The 16,788-nt window shown below is 45.1% G+C and overlaps 2 protein-coding genes across 3 annotated transcripts in view; one reads left to right on the top strand and one right to left on the bottom strand.

Annotated features, from left to right (window-relative positions):
- Positions 1-1,638: 1,638 nt before the first annotated feature.
- On the top strand, positions 1,639-4,492 carry METTL21A (methyltransferase 21A, HSPA lysine; the record flags this gene model as incomplete). Its single annotated transcript, XM_080621519.1, has 3 exons — positions 1,639-1,785; positions 2,935-3,046; positions 4,095-4,492. 3 exons carry the CDS (start codon positions 1,639-1,641, stop codon positions 4,490-4,492), a joined length of 657 nt encoding a protein of 218 aa, XP_080477645.1.
- A 4,590-nt stretch (positions 4,493-9,082) lies between these two features.
- The window catches only part of CREB1 (cAMP responsive element binding protein 1), a 40,588-nt gene continuing 32,882 nt past the window's right edge, over positions 9,083-16,788 (bottom strand). For both annotated transcript variants that reach the window (XM_080621946.1, XM_080621947.1), the window contains one exon: positions 9,083-15,831. In XM_080621946.1, the coding sequence (XP_080478072.1) occupies positions 15,691-15,831 (141 nt within the window). In that variant the 3' untranslated portion in view covers positions 9,083-15,690. The remainder of the gene's footprint in view (positions 15,832-16,788) is intronic.

Here is a 16,788-nt window from a genome sequence, read left to right as displayed (position 1 = left end):
GCAATCCCAGGCACGGCTACAGGTTGGGCAGAGAAAAGATTCAGAGCAGCCCTGCGGAGAAGGACTTGGGGGTGTTGGTCGACGAGAAACTTAACATGAGCCGGCTTCAATGTGTGCTTGCAGCCCAGAAAGCCAACCGTATCCTGGGCTGCATGAAAAGGAGCGTGACCAGCAGGTCGAAGGAGGTGATCCTGCCCCTCTACTCTGCTCTCATGAGACCTCACTTGGAGTATTGTGTGCAGTTCTGGTGTCCTCAACATAAAAAGGACATGGAACTGCTGGAACAAGTGCAGAGGAGGCCACGAGGATGATCAGGGGACTGGAGCACCTCCCGTATGAAGACAGGCTGAGAAAGTTGGGGCTGTTCAGCCTGGAGAAGAGAAGGCTGCGTGGAGACCTCATAGCAGCCTTCCAGTATCTGAAGGGGGGCTATAGGGATGGTGGGGAGGGACTCTTCATCCGGGACTGTAGTGACAGGACAAGGGGTAATGGGTTCAAACTTAAACAGGGGAAGTTTAGATTGGATCTAAGGAAGAAATTCTTTACTGTGAGGGTGGTGAGGCACTGGAATGGGTTGCCCAGGGAAGTTGTGAATGCTCCATCCCTGGCAGTGTTCAAGGCCAGGTTGGACAGAGCCTTGGGTGGCATGGTTTAGTGTGAGGTGTCCCTGCCCATGGCAGTGGGGTTGGAACTTGATGATCTTATGGTCCTTTCCAACCCTAACTATTCTATGATTCTATGATTCTATAAGTAGTGGTGTGCCTCTGCGACAGTTACCCAGCTATGGAGGGACCGCTTCCAGGCTGGTGATACGCACTTGCAGACACAACGCTCACCACGCTGGCAATAGCGGATGAGGGTGGTGGGCTGGACAAACACCTTTCCTGTGCACTAACTTCCAGAAACCCCTGAAACAAAAGCCATGGGCTGGAACCACACAGAGGCAGTGGGGACAGCAGACAACGTCCCGCAGGGTGTTTCGCATCTCATACCTCTCTGCATGGCACGTAGCTCTGAAAATGCAGCCCCGGCCTCCTGCAGGAAGCAGTGCCATGCTTTTTCGCTCTGGGATGCTGCAGCCCTTGCCGAACCAGCGGCTGCTTGGTGCCATACTGCAGGCTGCTGAGGCTGTGCTGTCCTGCACCTGCCCCTGGCCATGCGGACAGCCATGGCTTGCGTTCTGCCCCCTCCTCGCTCCCTCTCCCGCCGCGGCTGAGGGCACGAGCGCTCCGGAGACCTCCCACCCCCGGCCTCGTCCCCTCTTTACCCGTGATCTGACCGCTCCCCGCCCGCCGGCCGCGCCGCCGCTCCGCGGCCGAGAGGCGGCCCGGGAAGGCCGCACCCGCCCCAGGCCAAGGCGCTGGGGGCCGGCTCGGGCGCTCCGCGGCGCCTGCGGGGCTGCCACGCGTGAGTAGCGGGCGGGCCAGGCGGCGAGGGGCCGGGCCCAGCGCGGAGCCGGGCCTTTCTTCGCGGCGGCCCCGAGCCTTCCCTCCTCTCGACTCGGCCTCGGGCGGCGGTGCGGGGTGCAACGGGCCCGGGCGGGCCGAGACGCAGCGTGGCCGCTGCCCGCCGGGCGCGGAGGCCGCGGTGAGCCGGGGGCGCCGGGGCTGCGGCCGCCGGGCCCCGCCGCGCCGCGGAATGGCCTTGGTCCCCTACGAGGAGGGAGCGGCCTGGGTAGCGCGGCAGCTGCACAGCCCTTCGGCCACCTACCGCTTCGTCAGCCGCACCATCCGCATCAAGCAGGACTGGCGGCGGCTCGGGGTGGCGGCCGTGGTCTGGGATGCGGTAGGTGTTCGCACCGAGACAAGCGTTTCTGTAGTGATGGCTTCCTGTAGCGCTTGCCCCGGCTTTCAGAATCACCTTATAAAACTATTTTATGTTGTATTGCTAAGGGAAGGCTTCCCCCCCCCCTTTCTCCTCTTTCTCCCCCTCTTTTTCACCAAAAGTTGATATTTTTTACCTTTTTCCCTTCATAAGAGATCCTGGAGGACTTGCATGCCTAGTGCCCGGTACAGGAAATACTCGTGATAACTCACAGAACTCTCACCCATCAATCAACAGCGGCCCATAGTGTTCGCTTAATGCCCTTCAGAGCACAGCACTGCTGCTGGTAGTGTCAAGGACTGCTGATAGACGTTATCTTGGGGATAAGAGCCTTCCAGAGCAGAGGGGTTTGTGGCTGGTCCAGCGTTGCAGGGCAGTCCATCGTGGTACTGCTGGAGGAGTCGTGGGCTCCCATCGGTCTGGTCTCTGTCCACACACAGGTTGCACTTTTACCTCTAGTTTTAAAGAACAAGTGTAATTTTAGCAAACTCCTGGTATGAATGGGTGCACAGGGCTGGTGGTGTTTCCTAACGGTGGCTTTGACAGAACCTGCTATGGAGAGAGCTCCCTATCAAGTAAAACACAACACGTTAGATGCAAACAGATAGAAGTTTACTTCTTTGCTTGTTCTGTTTGTTTGCTTCCTTACAAACAGAAGTTGTGATACTTTACTTTCCCTGTGTCCTTCCTGACTTTGTGCCCATATTGTGCAGAAACCTCTTGAAATACAGTGCAAGATGCTATGAAACCTTCTCCTGGACTTCTGCCATTCTGCGTTCATTGACCAGTGTTTGACACCCCCCAACTTTTCCTTTCCAAATACAACTCTCTCTGCCTCCTGTTACATTTGGGGATTCATAAAGCAGTGTTACCGCATCCGAGTTGTAGCCTCTGTGGCTCTTTTTTCCTTTTGCCTATAAGAGTCTTCCATAAAGCTCATGAAAAGACCACACATGCACACAGGAGGCAGAGAAGGGCTGAACAGTCTTGCTGCAGACCTGTAGTACCTGACCCTTCCCATAACCTTCTCTCCCAGTATAAATCAGAAATGCTGTGTTTAGTGTGGCTGAAATGAGCCCTGTGCTTAATTGCCTTTGTCTCTTGGCTTAGGCTGTTGTCCTGTGTGCTTATTTGGAGATGGGAGGCATTGATCTCAGGGATCGGTCTGTGATTGAGCTGGGAGCTGGAACTGGATTGCTGGGAATAGTGGCCACGTTATTAGGTAAGGGCTTTTCTGTTTGCTTGCTTAAAGCAATTCACAACTGTACTCAAACTGACACTTTTACATCTACATGCATGGGACAGAAGTTAGCACCAAAGCTACATATGTGAACTGTGATGTTTCCTGTCTGAGTCATCTTCCTTTCTTGTTAGACTTCAGAGCCTGCTGCGTTGTTTATTGTAGAGATGGTGCCACTGCAGTTTACTTTATGGTGGGACCCTGTTGGGGCTGATGCCTGTTACCATGGTACTCAGCTCAGCAGCATTCAGTTCCGCAGCCATTCTCCCCCAGGGAGCAAGAGCTGTGCTTGTCTTCCACTTGTCCTTGTATGCAGCACAGATAAAGCTACAGACAGAAACCACTCTCTGAGCTTGTGTGAGCCTTGTTAGCCTATCTTGCAGACAGGAAAACCAAGGTCTGGAGAAATAAAGTGATTTTCCTGTAATCTGCCTGTGGCTGAAGCAGGGACTGGGCACTAACTTGTGCTAACTGTCCCAGGCTGACTTTGTAATTCCAAGCTTTAGTGGCTGTGAAAAGTGCCTACTGAAATAAAAAAAGCAAAGCAGTTTGACAAAATACAGTGATGCCGTGCAGATATCACGCAGGCATAACTTTTGTCTGACCTGCGAAAGAGGCTCTCTAGCCACCTCTCTCCTACTGAACAAATACAGAATTGGAGCTGGTTAATCTTAACAATCCCTGTAACTTACTCTGTTGTCACCTATGGAAAGGCAGAAAGTAACTCTTGTACTTTTATGCACTAAGAAAAAGCTCCAGAAAACGCTTTTTGTTCCCGAAAACTTAATCTTCATGTGCAGTACACCTTACATTCTTAAGTGACTGATGAAGGGTAGGATGTATGTAGATAGTGGTCTTTTTGCTTGTTTTGTTCTTTTGTTTGTTTGGTTTTAATCAGGCAACTCAGGGGAGTTGTTAATGTTTAACAGGAAGTAAGGAGCCTGCTTGACTTAGAGCATTGTAGTTCAAATGCTGTGTTTATGGACATGGACCGTCATTGTCTGAGACATATGCTTCTGTACCACTTTAGGTGCTCATGTCACCATCACAGACAGGGCGGCAGCACTGGAGTTCCTGGAGTCAAATGTTCAGGCTAACTTACCTTCTGAACTACGTCCGAGAGCTGTGGTGAAGGAACTGACTTGGGGAAGAGACCTGGATAACTTCCCCTCAGGAGCATTTGACTTCATCCTGGGTGCAGACATCGTTTATCTGGAGGAAACTTTTGCGGAGCTGCTGCAGACACTGGAGCACTTGTGCTCAGAGCAAACTGTGATTCTTCTTTCCTGCCGCATCCGCTATGAACGGGATCACAGATTCTTGAGGATGCTGAGAGGCCGTTTCTCTGTATCTGAGGTCCACTATGATTCCAGTAAGGAGGTTCATATCTACAAAGCACAGAGGGGTAGTCGCAAGGATGACTTTTGACTCCGTGCTTTGTTAGTAAACCACTAATCCTCCCCTTATTTCTACTTGATATACTTGTTCCGGAGCATGTGATTGCAATTGTGTTACTTCACTGGCTTCTTGTTCTGATGGTCTTGTCTGATCATTTGGTCTGATACAGCAAGGATTGTACTTCTGTTCTGCGTATAAAATCTCTGCTTCATTTCTCAGTAGAGTTGTATAGGGTCTTCCACTGACTTTATCAAATGTAATGTTTGAAACTGATGTAAGTTGCAGAAGTCTCCAGGCATCAAAAAAAGTCATCAAAAGATCTGTTGTTTAAAAATCAAACCACACTCAATTTCTGTGGGAAACCTAAAAAGAGATTAGAGTGGGGGGTTTCCCCCTTATCACTTCCTTAACTCTTGAAAAGTAAAAGTGAATGAAGTACATAAACTAAGACACCAGCTCTAAATGCTCTAACTTCAGGCATTCTGCAACTTGAAGGTTGTGGTAAAAGAAGCTACTTAAGGGAAAAAACAGCAAAGGCAGCTGCTATAAAGTGGTTCTGTTGCTATCACTGCTGAATTGAAGAGGCATAGGGAAACAAAGAACAAGACCAGTGTGTGTGTAAATCAGTATTGCAGAGTAAACCAACTTAGAAATCAGTGGTGTTTTTACCTGACTTGTAAGCGTGGAGGCTATGCCTGCAGTACCAAAGCAGTCATAGGCCTTGAGTTGTCCCTAACAAGAAACCTTGCTTTCACACAGATCAGGGCTCCTTGAAGCATATACACATGTGCATGTGCCAGCACAGAAAGTGAAACAAGGAGACTCAAACTGTTCTTTAAATTTCAAATCAATCCTTGATTCGCAAAGTACTGTTAAATCATGTTCTGTCTGCCTTTGTTTGTGGCTCACTCAGTCTCTGAGAGCTGTTATTTAGGAGCATAGGGTGCTGCTGTAAAGATTTTGTAACTGGGGAGTACTTACTCTTGTATTACTTGGGAGCAGTGTCTAGATGTCTGTGTGCTTTCTGTGCACAGTGTTCTAAGTAAACGATTTCGTACCTTGAGCTTGTAAAAACACCTCTGTGTTTATTTCACAAGATTCCATGTGAGAAATGCTGCAACCTGGAATCCGGCTCACACCAGCAGCAGCCTTCCTTCTTTCTAGTGGTGGAAGAAGGGACCTGGTGAAAACAATGGGCTAACAGAAGATGGCTACACTTCTAAATGCAGGAATTGCTATAGTACCTTTTTCTTTGGTGGATGTGGAACTTTGTTTTCTTTAAACTTAACTTACAAAGCCCCAGGTTAGGTTCAGGCTTTAAGGATCTGCCTGTCTTTATCAGTGGCAACAGCAAACACCAGCAGTTGTGTCAGGCCACTAGACACTAGAAGTTCTTTATCACTTCTGCTTCCATCAGACTTCTGACTGGTAAAAGATGCAGAGGGTCTGTGGTCCAGAAGTGATGTGCAGACTGTAATATGGAAATGACACATTCATCATTACAGCTCAGGAATAAGGCCCGAAGGTCTTGTGCTTCATCCCTGCTGTGTCTCCCCTGTGTTTTCAGCTAAGTTGCTTGCTTGGCTCTGGACTTGGCCTGCAGAGAGTTGCTGCTCTTAACACTTGCTCACAACAGTATCCTTAGAAGCCACATGGTGTCACTAGAACAGTACTTAGGCAGCTGGCTGGGGCTTTGCAGGCTGAAACCAGCGTTGAAGTCCCTGGGAGGGAAGGAAGACAGCAGCTTTAATTAAAACCAGAACATGGTATGAGCTTTAATGTGCCAGACTTGACTCTTTCTGCCCTATCTACTGCTTGAGCAACGGCAGAAAAACATTACCAGCTCTGCCCAATCTCTTTTGTGGCTCTAGTTTTTGGAGTGTGGGTGTAAGTTCTCACCACTCCTCTTCCTTTTTCTTCCTTTTCCTCCCCACTGGTGGTTACTTGTCTCAGAGCTCCCCTGTGGTCACTGTGTATTAGGCTCCCCCAGGCTGGAGATGGCAGAAAGCAGTGTGCTGGTGCTTGGGCTTGTGAGTGCATGTGACTTGTCTGTGGGGAAAGCCTGCTATTTGGCTGTGCTGAGCCTTCTCAAGAGGCTGCAGCTTGCAGTACTGAGAGCCACAGCCGTGGTAGGAACATGCTTGAAATCCTGCTTAAATAGCATAGACTAAAGCCCTGTGTAGTACAGAATAAAGCCTAATGCACGACCTACACCCTTTTACGAAGGGGGCTTTGCTCCAGGCCTTGCTTTAATAACAGGAAAAGCGTTGTACCTTTAAAACAAATCAGTTTAATTGCATCTCCTTCCAATTGTTCAGCAGCTTTCAGTGTCTGTTTTCCCACTGCTGCTGTTACAGCCCATAGCCTTCCTGCGACAGCAGGGATGTGCAAGAAGAGACCAGGCTTGGCTTGTTTTGCTGTTGCAGAGCAGCTGTATGCAAATCCGAGGGAACATGTTTGAAGGCTGGAGCAATGCTACTGCCCATAAGGAAATACTCCTGGAGAAAAGGCACCTCAGGTGAGTGAGTGCCTTGCCTGCAGAACTGGGCTTTTGGTGGCCCCTCTGCAGCTGAGCAAGTGGCACTTTGGGGAGAAGGGGATACCCTCTCCTCTGACCGTTACAGGGGTGCAGGTGCTCGTTAGATTCAGGACACCAGACCCAGGAATTAGTTAGGCCACCACCACAAGCACACGAGTTCTGGTTGTTTTCTAAGCTACCGTGTTCAGGGGCAGGCAGGACCTGTGAGAACATGGCTCAGCTGAAACCTGCAGCCCATTCCCACTGAATGCACTGCTCCCACATCAGCCAGAGAGCGGTGCCTTCTGTGTCCCAAGGTGGGCTTTGCAGCTTCCTTATATTCCCATCACACTTAGCTTCAGGGAGGTGGCAGGAGCAAACCATGCCAGACATGGAGGACAGAAGTAATTGCCCAATGAGTGAGCACAAAAGAGAGCAGCCCTCTGCGATGGATGATACTGCAAACTCTGCTGTCCTGATCCATTGGTTCCTGGTGAGCTCCTGCTCTAGTATGAGATGACACATGATAATGCTTCAGTGGCTGTTTGACAATGACATAAACACCCTGCCCAAGCACTGTCTGTCACCCTGTGCATCCCAGTGCTAAAGTCAGTGTGATTCCCCTTTGGGTGGTTCCATTGCATTGGCCCTGTTTTGTAACAGACAGTGTGAACTCATCTGTAGGGAGGATGTGTTTGGGCATGGGTCCTTGAGTAGTGGGGCAATGCATAAATAGTCTCTTGAGAAATAAATACTCACCCTAGGGGGAGGATCCAAGGCATAGGGAAGTGACCAGATAAGATGACCATGCTGTGAGATTGTGAAACTATCCCTGACCATTCGGCAAGGGAACAAACTCCTCTAAAATGTCATTGCAACCAAACTCATGTTTGATTAATAGGAGGACATGGAGTATGAATTTCAGCTCTTTATCTTATGGATTAAGAGCTTCAGAGTACAGCAGTGTCAGAAGAATGATGCTTAACTGCTGACCTACTGACTGCACAGGGATCTGTGTTACCCAATTCTTTTCAGTGTGAAATTCAAGCCAGACTGCATTTTTACCTCACGGACTAATCCCTGTTTGGGATTCTCCCTCATTACCAAGATGTAGACTTGATGTAGTACGTGAATGGCATTATGAAAACACTTGGTTGTGAAAACCACAAAATCCTAGCTGTAATGAGCCGACCTTATTGCTTCCCCTTGATTTCACTGGAGGTGCGTTTACCTCGGTGCTGAATTTGTTCCTCTGGCTTTCATCCCAGTGTTTGGATCCAGCCTTGCAAATTGCATAATCAGGTCATGATCCTTGCAGTGTTTGCTGCCTTCTGTTCTGCTCTGTTATTAACATCAGTAGTACAGGGTTTACAGGAATGCTTAAAAGTGAGAAAGGCGGCATATTTAAACTGTGAGAGGGAAAAGTCTTCCACGTGTTATTAAACTACGGGGCTAATTGCCACCAGAATGGATACTGGAAAGCAGGTTTACAAATATCAGGAGTGGAAGAGAAACTTTGTTTTTCAGGACTGTCCTGGTTTAGCAGTAGCAGTCATTTTTTCTACTGGTGCAGTGCTGTGTTTTGACTTTCCGCCTGGGAATGGAGCTGATAACAGCGATGTTTAGACTGACCAAGGACTTTGAGAGTCTCATGCTCTGCCAGGGAGGAGGAGAAGCTGGGAGGAAGCAGGGACAGGACACCTGACCCAAACTAACCAAAGAGGTATTCCATACCACAGCACGTCATGCCCAGGATGTAGAACTGAGAGTTCCGGGAAGGGCTGGATCATGGCAGGGTGGGGGTGAGGTACCGGTTGGTGAGCGGTTGTATTCTCTTGCTTGTTATTTCCTTTATCATTATTATTATTGGTGGTAGCAGTAGTGATTTGTGTTATACCTTAGTTATTAAACTGTTCTTATCTCAACCCGTGGGAGTTGCATTCTTTTGATTCTCCTCCCCGTCCCTGCAGAAGCGGAGGGAGAAAGGGTCGGGGGGGAAGTGGACTTCGTGGTTCTGATTTACGGCCTGGGCTTAAACCACGACAAGGACCTAACCTCTCACGTCAGGATTTAACCTCTCACTAAATCTAATTCCATTTAATTAAGATTATAAAAGCCTTCCCTTTGGGGAAAACCTCATGAATACTTACAGCAGGCCACAGATCGTGAGAGGACACCACAGTCTGCTCAAGATACGCCTTTTCCCGTATTCCTGTCTAATTTATGCTAAATTAGTGTAAATGGAACATCCTGCTCAAAAAAGAGACTTTGTAGAATTTTTTAAAGCATGTTTATGTGACTGCACATAAATGTTTGTGTAAAAAGGGAGTTATGACAGTTTATACCACAAAGGTTACAGTAAGAAAAAGCACTTCTTTATGACAATAATTCACAAATTCACAAGAATCACTTTAATATACAAAGCAATTACTACCATCCTGAAACACAAAGCAGCTAATATGTACATAGTGTTAATAAAATGCATTATAACCCAGTACAATTTTGTTTAAAAAAACACAGATAAAGCACAAAAAAATAAGTAAAAAACAAAACAAAACAAAACAAAAAACCAACCAAAACCCCAAAACACAACAGGGATGTTTCTCGATTTGGGGGGACATGTAAATAAGAATTTATTTCCCCCCAAATAATGGATTTTCATTTAGTCTTTTAACTTCCACAAGTATGCGGGAGTCGGGCTCAAATACCCTGTTCTGTGCTGCCGTGGTGGGGGTAAAGAATCAGAAACGCAGATGAGGTGAACTTACTCTTACCAGCCTACATTACAAAGGGGTAATAATAACCCTCGCTCTGGAAGCTTCCCTGAAAAACGCTGTTCCAAAACAATTCCAAATTATAAATCCAGAGTAGAAACAACTGATTTTTCACGCGAACAACCAATCTGTGGACAAGTCTGTGGAGGGATTCGCTGCCATCTAGCACCTTTTCTTGCCCTGTTCCCCTTCCCATTCCTAGAAGTCCTTGTAAGCAGCACAGTTTCAAACCTCATACAAAACTTGAAGTTCCAGAACTTCTTAAAATTCATGTTTTAATATAAATAAATGTCATTACACACACACAAAAACATGGAGTGGCACCTGGATGAAACACAACTTGTGGAGAGCACCTGAACATCCTTAGTTCTTGAGTGGTCATTTCCAGGTAACTAACTGCCTCAAGCCTTTCCTTCCCCATGCTCTGGCTAATCCCCTAATTTAGAGAAATACAGAACTGAGGAGGCTGAGACTGGGTGAACTGACTGCTCCCTAGCCATGAGTACAGTATGTGGTCAGCGTATGAAGCGTGCCAACCATGGATCATTACAGCCTGCCCCTGGCCCCTTCCCTGCCAGCACACAGCTCCTGAGGACGGCTGACTTCTGCCGCCTCTCACTGATGAAAGTGAGACCTGAACTCAACACTTACACAGCAAGCCACAAACTGCACCTCCACTGCCAGAACACAAACAGGTCACTGTCTTCAACCTGTGCTACTCTAGCCCAAGCTACTCTCTTTGCGGGCCAGAGCTTAAATACAATTCAAAAACACATTCCATGGCAAAACTCTTGAAATGCAAACTCTTTACCGACTGGATCTGGTCCCTTTTCCCCAAAGATGTACAGGTTTACGCTGTATCCATCCACAGACCTGAACCTGCCACAAGCACACAGTAGGCAGGATTGAAAGCACCCTGTTTCTCTTCATCAGTCTGGCTCCTCCCAGACCAACTGAGCTTCATGATACATTCAGGTTTCTGCAAAATCAGCGTCTTCTACAGCTAGAAAATTCAAAAGCTCAGGGAAATGAGTTCCCAGGCACAGCAGAGAGAGCCATCAGTGTGCTGTATGCTTTTAAACCTGCTCACAGTGACACATTTCTGGGTTATAGCTAAGCTATCACTGTTCCTGCAAAAGAAAGGTGGTTGTGCTTTTCTCATGTTTTTTTAAAGCAGGGTGACCAACTGACAGTGTACCTTTACTTCCTGGTGTCAAAGGATTGGAAAGGCTTTTGATTTATTGTCTTGGAATGCAGCCTGTAAAATCTGCAGCCAAATCTCAAATTAAGAGAAGGGGAATAAAGTGGCTGAAAACCAGTTCAGCTTTCCTTCCAGATTAACCTCCCTTTCCCACTTGGGATCACTGAACTAGTTCTACTCTAAAAATAGTTCCACATCCATCCTGTACCTACTGCTCTGAGCCATCACACACTTAATACTTTCCAGTCCTCAGCGCTGCCAGTGCAGATCTCCTGCCATTCTGAAGTAATGCCTGCTGGATGCCAGGTGCTAATCCGCAAGTTAAATTGGCTGTGGGGAGAGGAGTGAATTGTGTGCAGGCAGCAGGATTACAAAAACCGTGCCAGGAAGAAGCTTCTCAAGCAAACCCAATTGATCTTTTCTTTTGTTCTGTGTGTGTTTTTATTTTTTAGATTTTTATTTTTTTTTTAAAAGTGCACATTTTAATTAAACATTTACAAAGAATATAGTGTAACAAAAATAAATACCTGACCTTTTGGTTAGATCATTGGCAAATGTCACATCACTAACCAGCTTTCGGGGGGATAAATGACAATAAAAACAGGGCCTTTGAAAATCAATGAAATCCTTGATGAATTGCCATAGATTTGCACTGATACTGAACTTGCTTTGATTGGGAGACTTGTCTTTGACCCACAAAAAGCACTGGCTGTCTTAAATTAAAAAGACATAAAATAGAGAAGAAGAGGCCAGTTTTCGCTATCAGAGGACTACTTGCAGCTGCAGGCTACTGGAAGCCCAAATTTGAAAGAAAAACATAGTACAAATTTCGATCAGAAACTCCCAGGGCTGTTTTTCCTTATATTTTTACAGTTTTTTCCTGAGCCTCTTAATGATTGCAAACACCCCACCAACTTTCTGATCAATGTACAAGTACCAGAGAAGCCTGCTCTAAACGCGAACTCCAACTACAGAAGAGTCAGAACCTACAGGTGTCTGTACAGTCCTGACGAGCATGACAGGCTAAAATTGTGCTTTCAGATACAAGCAATGATGCTGGTAACTACCTGATGCTGGTGAAATCGCTGCTTAAATTAAAACGCATCGCCGCTATCCCAGGAGGAAAAACAGAACTGTTACCAGTGGATCCTTTAGAAAACAAACACAACACCTTAACAACTTTCCAATTGTTTTTGCCTTTGATATATAGCTGCCAAAGAGAAAAAAGCACAAAAGTGACTTATTCTGGGGGGGGTGGTGGTGGTTGGTTTACATGACTTTAAAAACCGCCATCAATGAAAAACGAAAACAAACCTCACAAAAGCCATGAAAGGTGAAATAAAGTTCTTGAAAACGAGTAACTGAGGAACAGCACAAAACAAATCAGCAATAAGCGCTCGAATAATGCAGCCCAGAAGGACTGGGGTGGGGGAAGCTTTCACACACGCACACATCCACACGCACCCAGAAGAAGTAAAAATCTTTTCTGACCTCCATATAACTATAATACTCAGCATTCCTGACTTAAAAGCTCTCAGAGCTGTAGATTATATACTGTGTGTATATATATATGTACATATATTATACATATGTATTTTCCAAGAATATCTAAATTAAAAGAGCACCTCTGACAATATCTTAACTGCCTGACTGGTGCTGTTGTTTTGCAAAATAATGACATTACAAAAATTATATTTCAAATCAATTCTTGTTTATTATGAACATAATGGATCTAGCCCTTTCTAACCCTCTCTTCAGGTAAAACAGGCTATCAATTCTTGAAAACTCACAACTGTGAGATAGAAAACTAACCCTCCCCCCTGCCAGCATAAATTCTGTCCTACTTCCAATGGCCTTAGTTTATAGAAGCTGATTACCCCAACCTCACTACTTGGTAAGTAAAGTATGACTGGATCCCTGTGTCACGTTCTTTCCCTTTTTGAGTCAACATGAACAGTAAAGCATGTATGGACAACCCTACACTCGGTCTCATACATTTTTATTATGGTCATTTCAAATTTCCATTAAATAAAATCAAGTCCCTAAATCCTCAGTGCAGCATAAATAAAAATAAAGATTCTTGCAGATCCCTATGCATTTTAAAATAACGTTCTTTTTTTCCTTAGTGAAACACTGGTTGCTAATGAGGTCTAGACTAGGAACACTACAGACTACTTGCAGACCATGCACAGCCAAACCAGTTACAGCTCTCCTCTCACTGCTGAATGAATTTGCACCAACCCTGTGTTAAAAGAACCCTGTCCAGGTACTGCTTTAGGTTACCTGGTCCATCCAGCTCTGAGGCTCTGTGCCAAGTGACCATCAGCAAGCGCTAACAGTGCTCATTACCCACTATAACAGCTCTCAGATCACAGCTAGCCTCATTCAGGTTCACTGCAAAACCTCAAGTTTTTGCAAACAGAAGGTTCTACATCAGAAACAGCCTTAATGCAGGCACGTACAGCCTTTTCCATGTTTCTCAAAGCTGGAGGAACCATTCCATATACCTGTGCAAACTAGGCCATGAGCATCGTTTTACAAGAACAACTCCTGTGTTACCAACATTTCTACTTCAGCACTAGTTCTGGTAACCGCTGTATGTATTTGCATTCTCTGACAGTTTTTACAACAGCATTGCTGAGAATTTAGGGTCTTCTTCAAATTTGCATTGTTAAACTAATAAATTTCATCTTCGATTAAATAAAACCACGAAAATCAATTCTCTACGGCAGATAAAAATAGACAATTTATAAATCCCCTCAAAACTCATGAAAACGAATTCTTCAATCATTCTGATTCTGAAGAACAATCAAGTTCTCTTCCTGAAATACAAACGTAATTTGAAATTATTGGTAACACTAATGCTGTAAGTTTAACCCTGCTCCTTTTAAAGTCTCTTGGAAACTGAATGCCCTCTCAAATGAGAAAACTAGAACTTTTAATACTGCTTAACTGTTTGAGACTCAACTGCCCAGAGTCTTCCAAATGTTCTTCCTATAATGTCACATTGACCGTATAACCTTTTAGAAGCTCATGTTCGAAGTTTGTCTGAAAACCAGATAGAGTGAATGGGAAAAAAGGTATCAGTTAATACTTTGCTAGGCAAGGCATTAGTACATACCATGGTCTTATTCGTTTATCCCTACACATAAAAGCTTGACCAGAAGCCCAAAGTAAACTTACTCCATCAAATTACCCAAGCTGATTTATCAAGAGACAAGCATCAGAGGGCCAGTAAACAAACTGCACATGATTCTTCTGGACACATTCTTATGATGACTTCTTGACATTCTTCTGTGGTTCTTTTTGAGCATGATTCCTTTGAAGTCCTAATGCTTAGTACAGAGTTGGTTTTGAACACGAACTACCTTTTTAACAATGTAAATCTGGGAAAGATCGCATTTCCTCAGTGCACACACAAATCACCTTGCAGACGTCTGAGGCGCAGGAGTAACTTTACTCACGGGAATAAATTACTTGGTAAATCTGACCTTTTACATAAAAAAAAAATCCTCTGAATAAATAAATTTAGCTAGCCTGGCCAGGTTCAAATAACTAACATTGTCCCTTGCAAAGCAGGACTTGGAATATTTGTGCCTGAAGTCCTCTTCAGTGCTTGAGGTTGTCCTGGTAGTTGTTATACCACAGTTTAACTTACGTATGAAAGGCAGCCTCAAAGTTTGAAAAAGGATCCAGCAAACCAGGCTGATGTTTCCATTGAGTACAGTAATTTCCATTACATAAGACAGTGGCAGGGCAACAGAAATAACCTCAGTGTTTGAGAGGACTTGGGACACAGACTAGACTGTCACCAGGGAGTATATATGTGGAGTTGGCCATGCTTCAACTGCTTAGTTGCTCTGCACACAAACAGGTAGTGCTTTCATGTCTTTGCTTACTACACGACTGTTTTCGTAACATCACTCTTGTACCTTTTTTATTCTGAATAACTTTCCTATCCAAATACCATTTCACAGACAATATCCTATGAAGTTGGTGTTTGCTTTTTGTGCATTCAGAATGCTGAATACACTTGCACACACGTAAGCTTTGAGAAGCAACAACTGACCAGTGAAGCTCATTTCAATGCGGTTTGTTTCTGAGGTATGGAGAAGTTTTTACTGGTCCAGGAGGGCTTAATACAGGTTACAAATCAAAATCCCTCCTGGGCTAGTTGAAAAAGGTATGCTGTCTCCACACCAAGAACATGACTCTGAAGTGCCTTTCATTTGGCATGCCACTTAGCTGTGTATTTTTACAGTTCATAATGAATACGGGAAACCAATTTGGCAACCAATGCTTTTTCATTGCATCATGCACGCTCCGTGTATGTGGCCCGCAGTTCTCTGGACCAAGAGGCTGGGGTGATTCTGTCTCTAAGGCAATGGAAAGAGCTCAGCACAAATTCTTGACATCATTACAAAAGGACTCTCCCCACAGTAACTTTCCAGGTGAACACTGTAACTCCTTGAAGAGGATGGGGAGACGAGAAAGAAGCCTGTTCTTCACGCAGAGATTGATGATGAAAATAATCTTGGGGGGGGGGGGGAGTGGAGGCAAGTACTTGAACATTCACAGTTTGATGCAAAGCACAGATGAAATATATTCTGTAGTTGCTTCAGGCAGTTTTGCGCATAGAAAAAAAGAAATGTTTAGAAAATAAAATGTCTACTTTGTCTTTCTGGATATAGCCAGAACCAGTCTCTATCCCACCTGGACAAATGGGAATCCAAAATTAATCTGATTTGTGGCAGTAAAGGTCCTTAAGTGCTTTCAACTCCTCGATCAGTGTCTTGTTTTGGTTTTCAAGCACAGCCACTCGATTTTCTAGACATTTCACATACTCCTTTTTCTTCCTGCGACATTCACGTGCTGCCTCTCTGCAAAGCAAAAAAGGCAATTCAGATCCAGAACAATCACTTGCAGACTACTTAACTGTTCAGGTCAAACTTTTACCCAGTACTGCCATTTTTAGACCACGGAGGTACTGTTAAGAAATGCAGGTCAGGAAAAAAACACTGAGTTCTTAGCAGTTGCTCCTTCACAAATCACACACACTCAAGATCCACAAATCACTTCAATATGCAGATGCCAGTAAGTCAGCACCAATAAAATTCTGCTTCTGTGAGAAAAGGATACTACTCAATGACAAAATTCTGCTTGCAGGATTTATATTACAGCCTTCAGGCTGAGCTGAATGCTGCTGCAATAACTTCAGAGATTTTACTGCAATAAATAAATGAATAATAAAAACATGGATAAGACCATCTATTAATCTCCTTATAGTCTTAACTATTCCCTTTGCTGCAGTCTTACAGGATGCTCAACAGTTCCAAAAAAAGCTGTATTTACAGCTTTCATGTATTTGGTCTTGAGCAATACGTCAATTTTATTAATCATGTCTGCATCACTGCAATGATAATACAAAAACAACTTAAAAAATGAACAGTCGCTAGCAACCATATAATTCTTTGTCCTTGTCTGATGTGCCAAGAACATGGCAGCATTAATGTGCTAAAGCAGATCTTGAGACAAACTTTTAGGTCTTCCTTGTAAAGACTGAGCTGCCTGTAGGTAATTTGGTACCATACTAAGAACACCAACAAAAAATACCTGGTAGGTGCTAATGTGCTGCTGAGTATGCTGAAGACAGTAACACCAAGGCAGAAGTTACCCTGCCCAGCTACGGTAATGGTACCAATGGGCAAAGTAAGCACAAGCATGCGCTAAGGTGGATGAGAGTCCAGGCAGAGGGCTCTCCTCCTGCAATGCAGCTTGTCAAAGCAGCACGCTGCAGATAGATATTAAGTGTACCTATTTCTTTGCCCTGAAC

The sequence above is a fragment of the Psittacula echo genome (genome assembly GCF_963264785.1).
Source record: "Psittacula echo genome assembly, chromosome: 6".
In the NCBI taxonomy this organism is placed as follows: domain Eukaryota; kingdom Metazoa; phylum Chordata; class Aves; order Psittaciformes; family Psittacidae; genus Psittacula; species Psittacula echo.
This window is presented reverse-complemented; position numbering and strand designations above follow the sequence as displayed.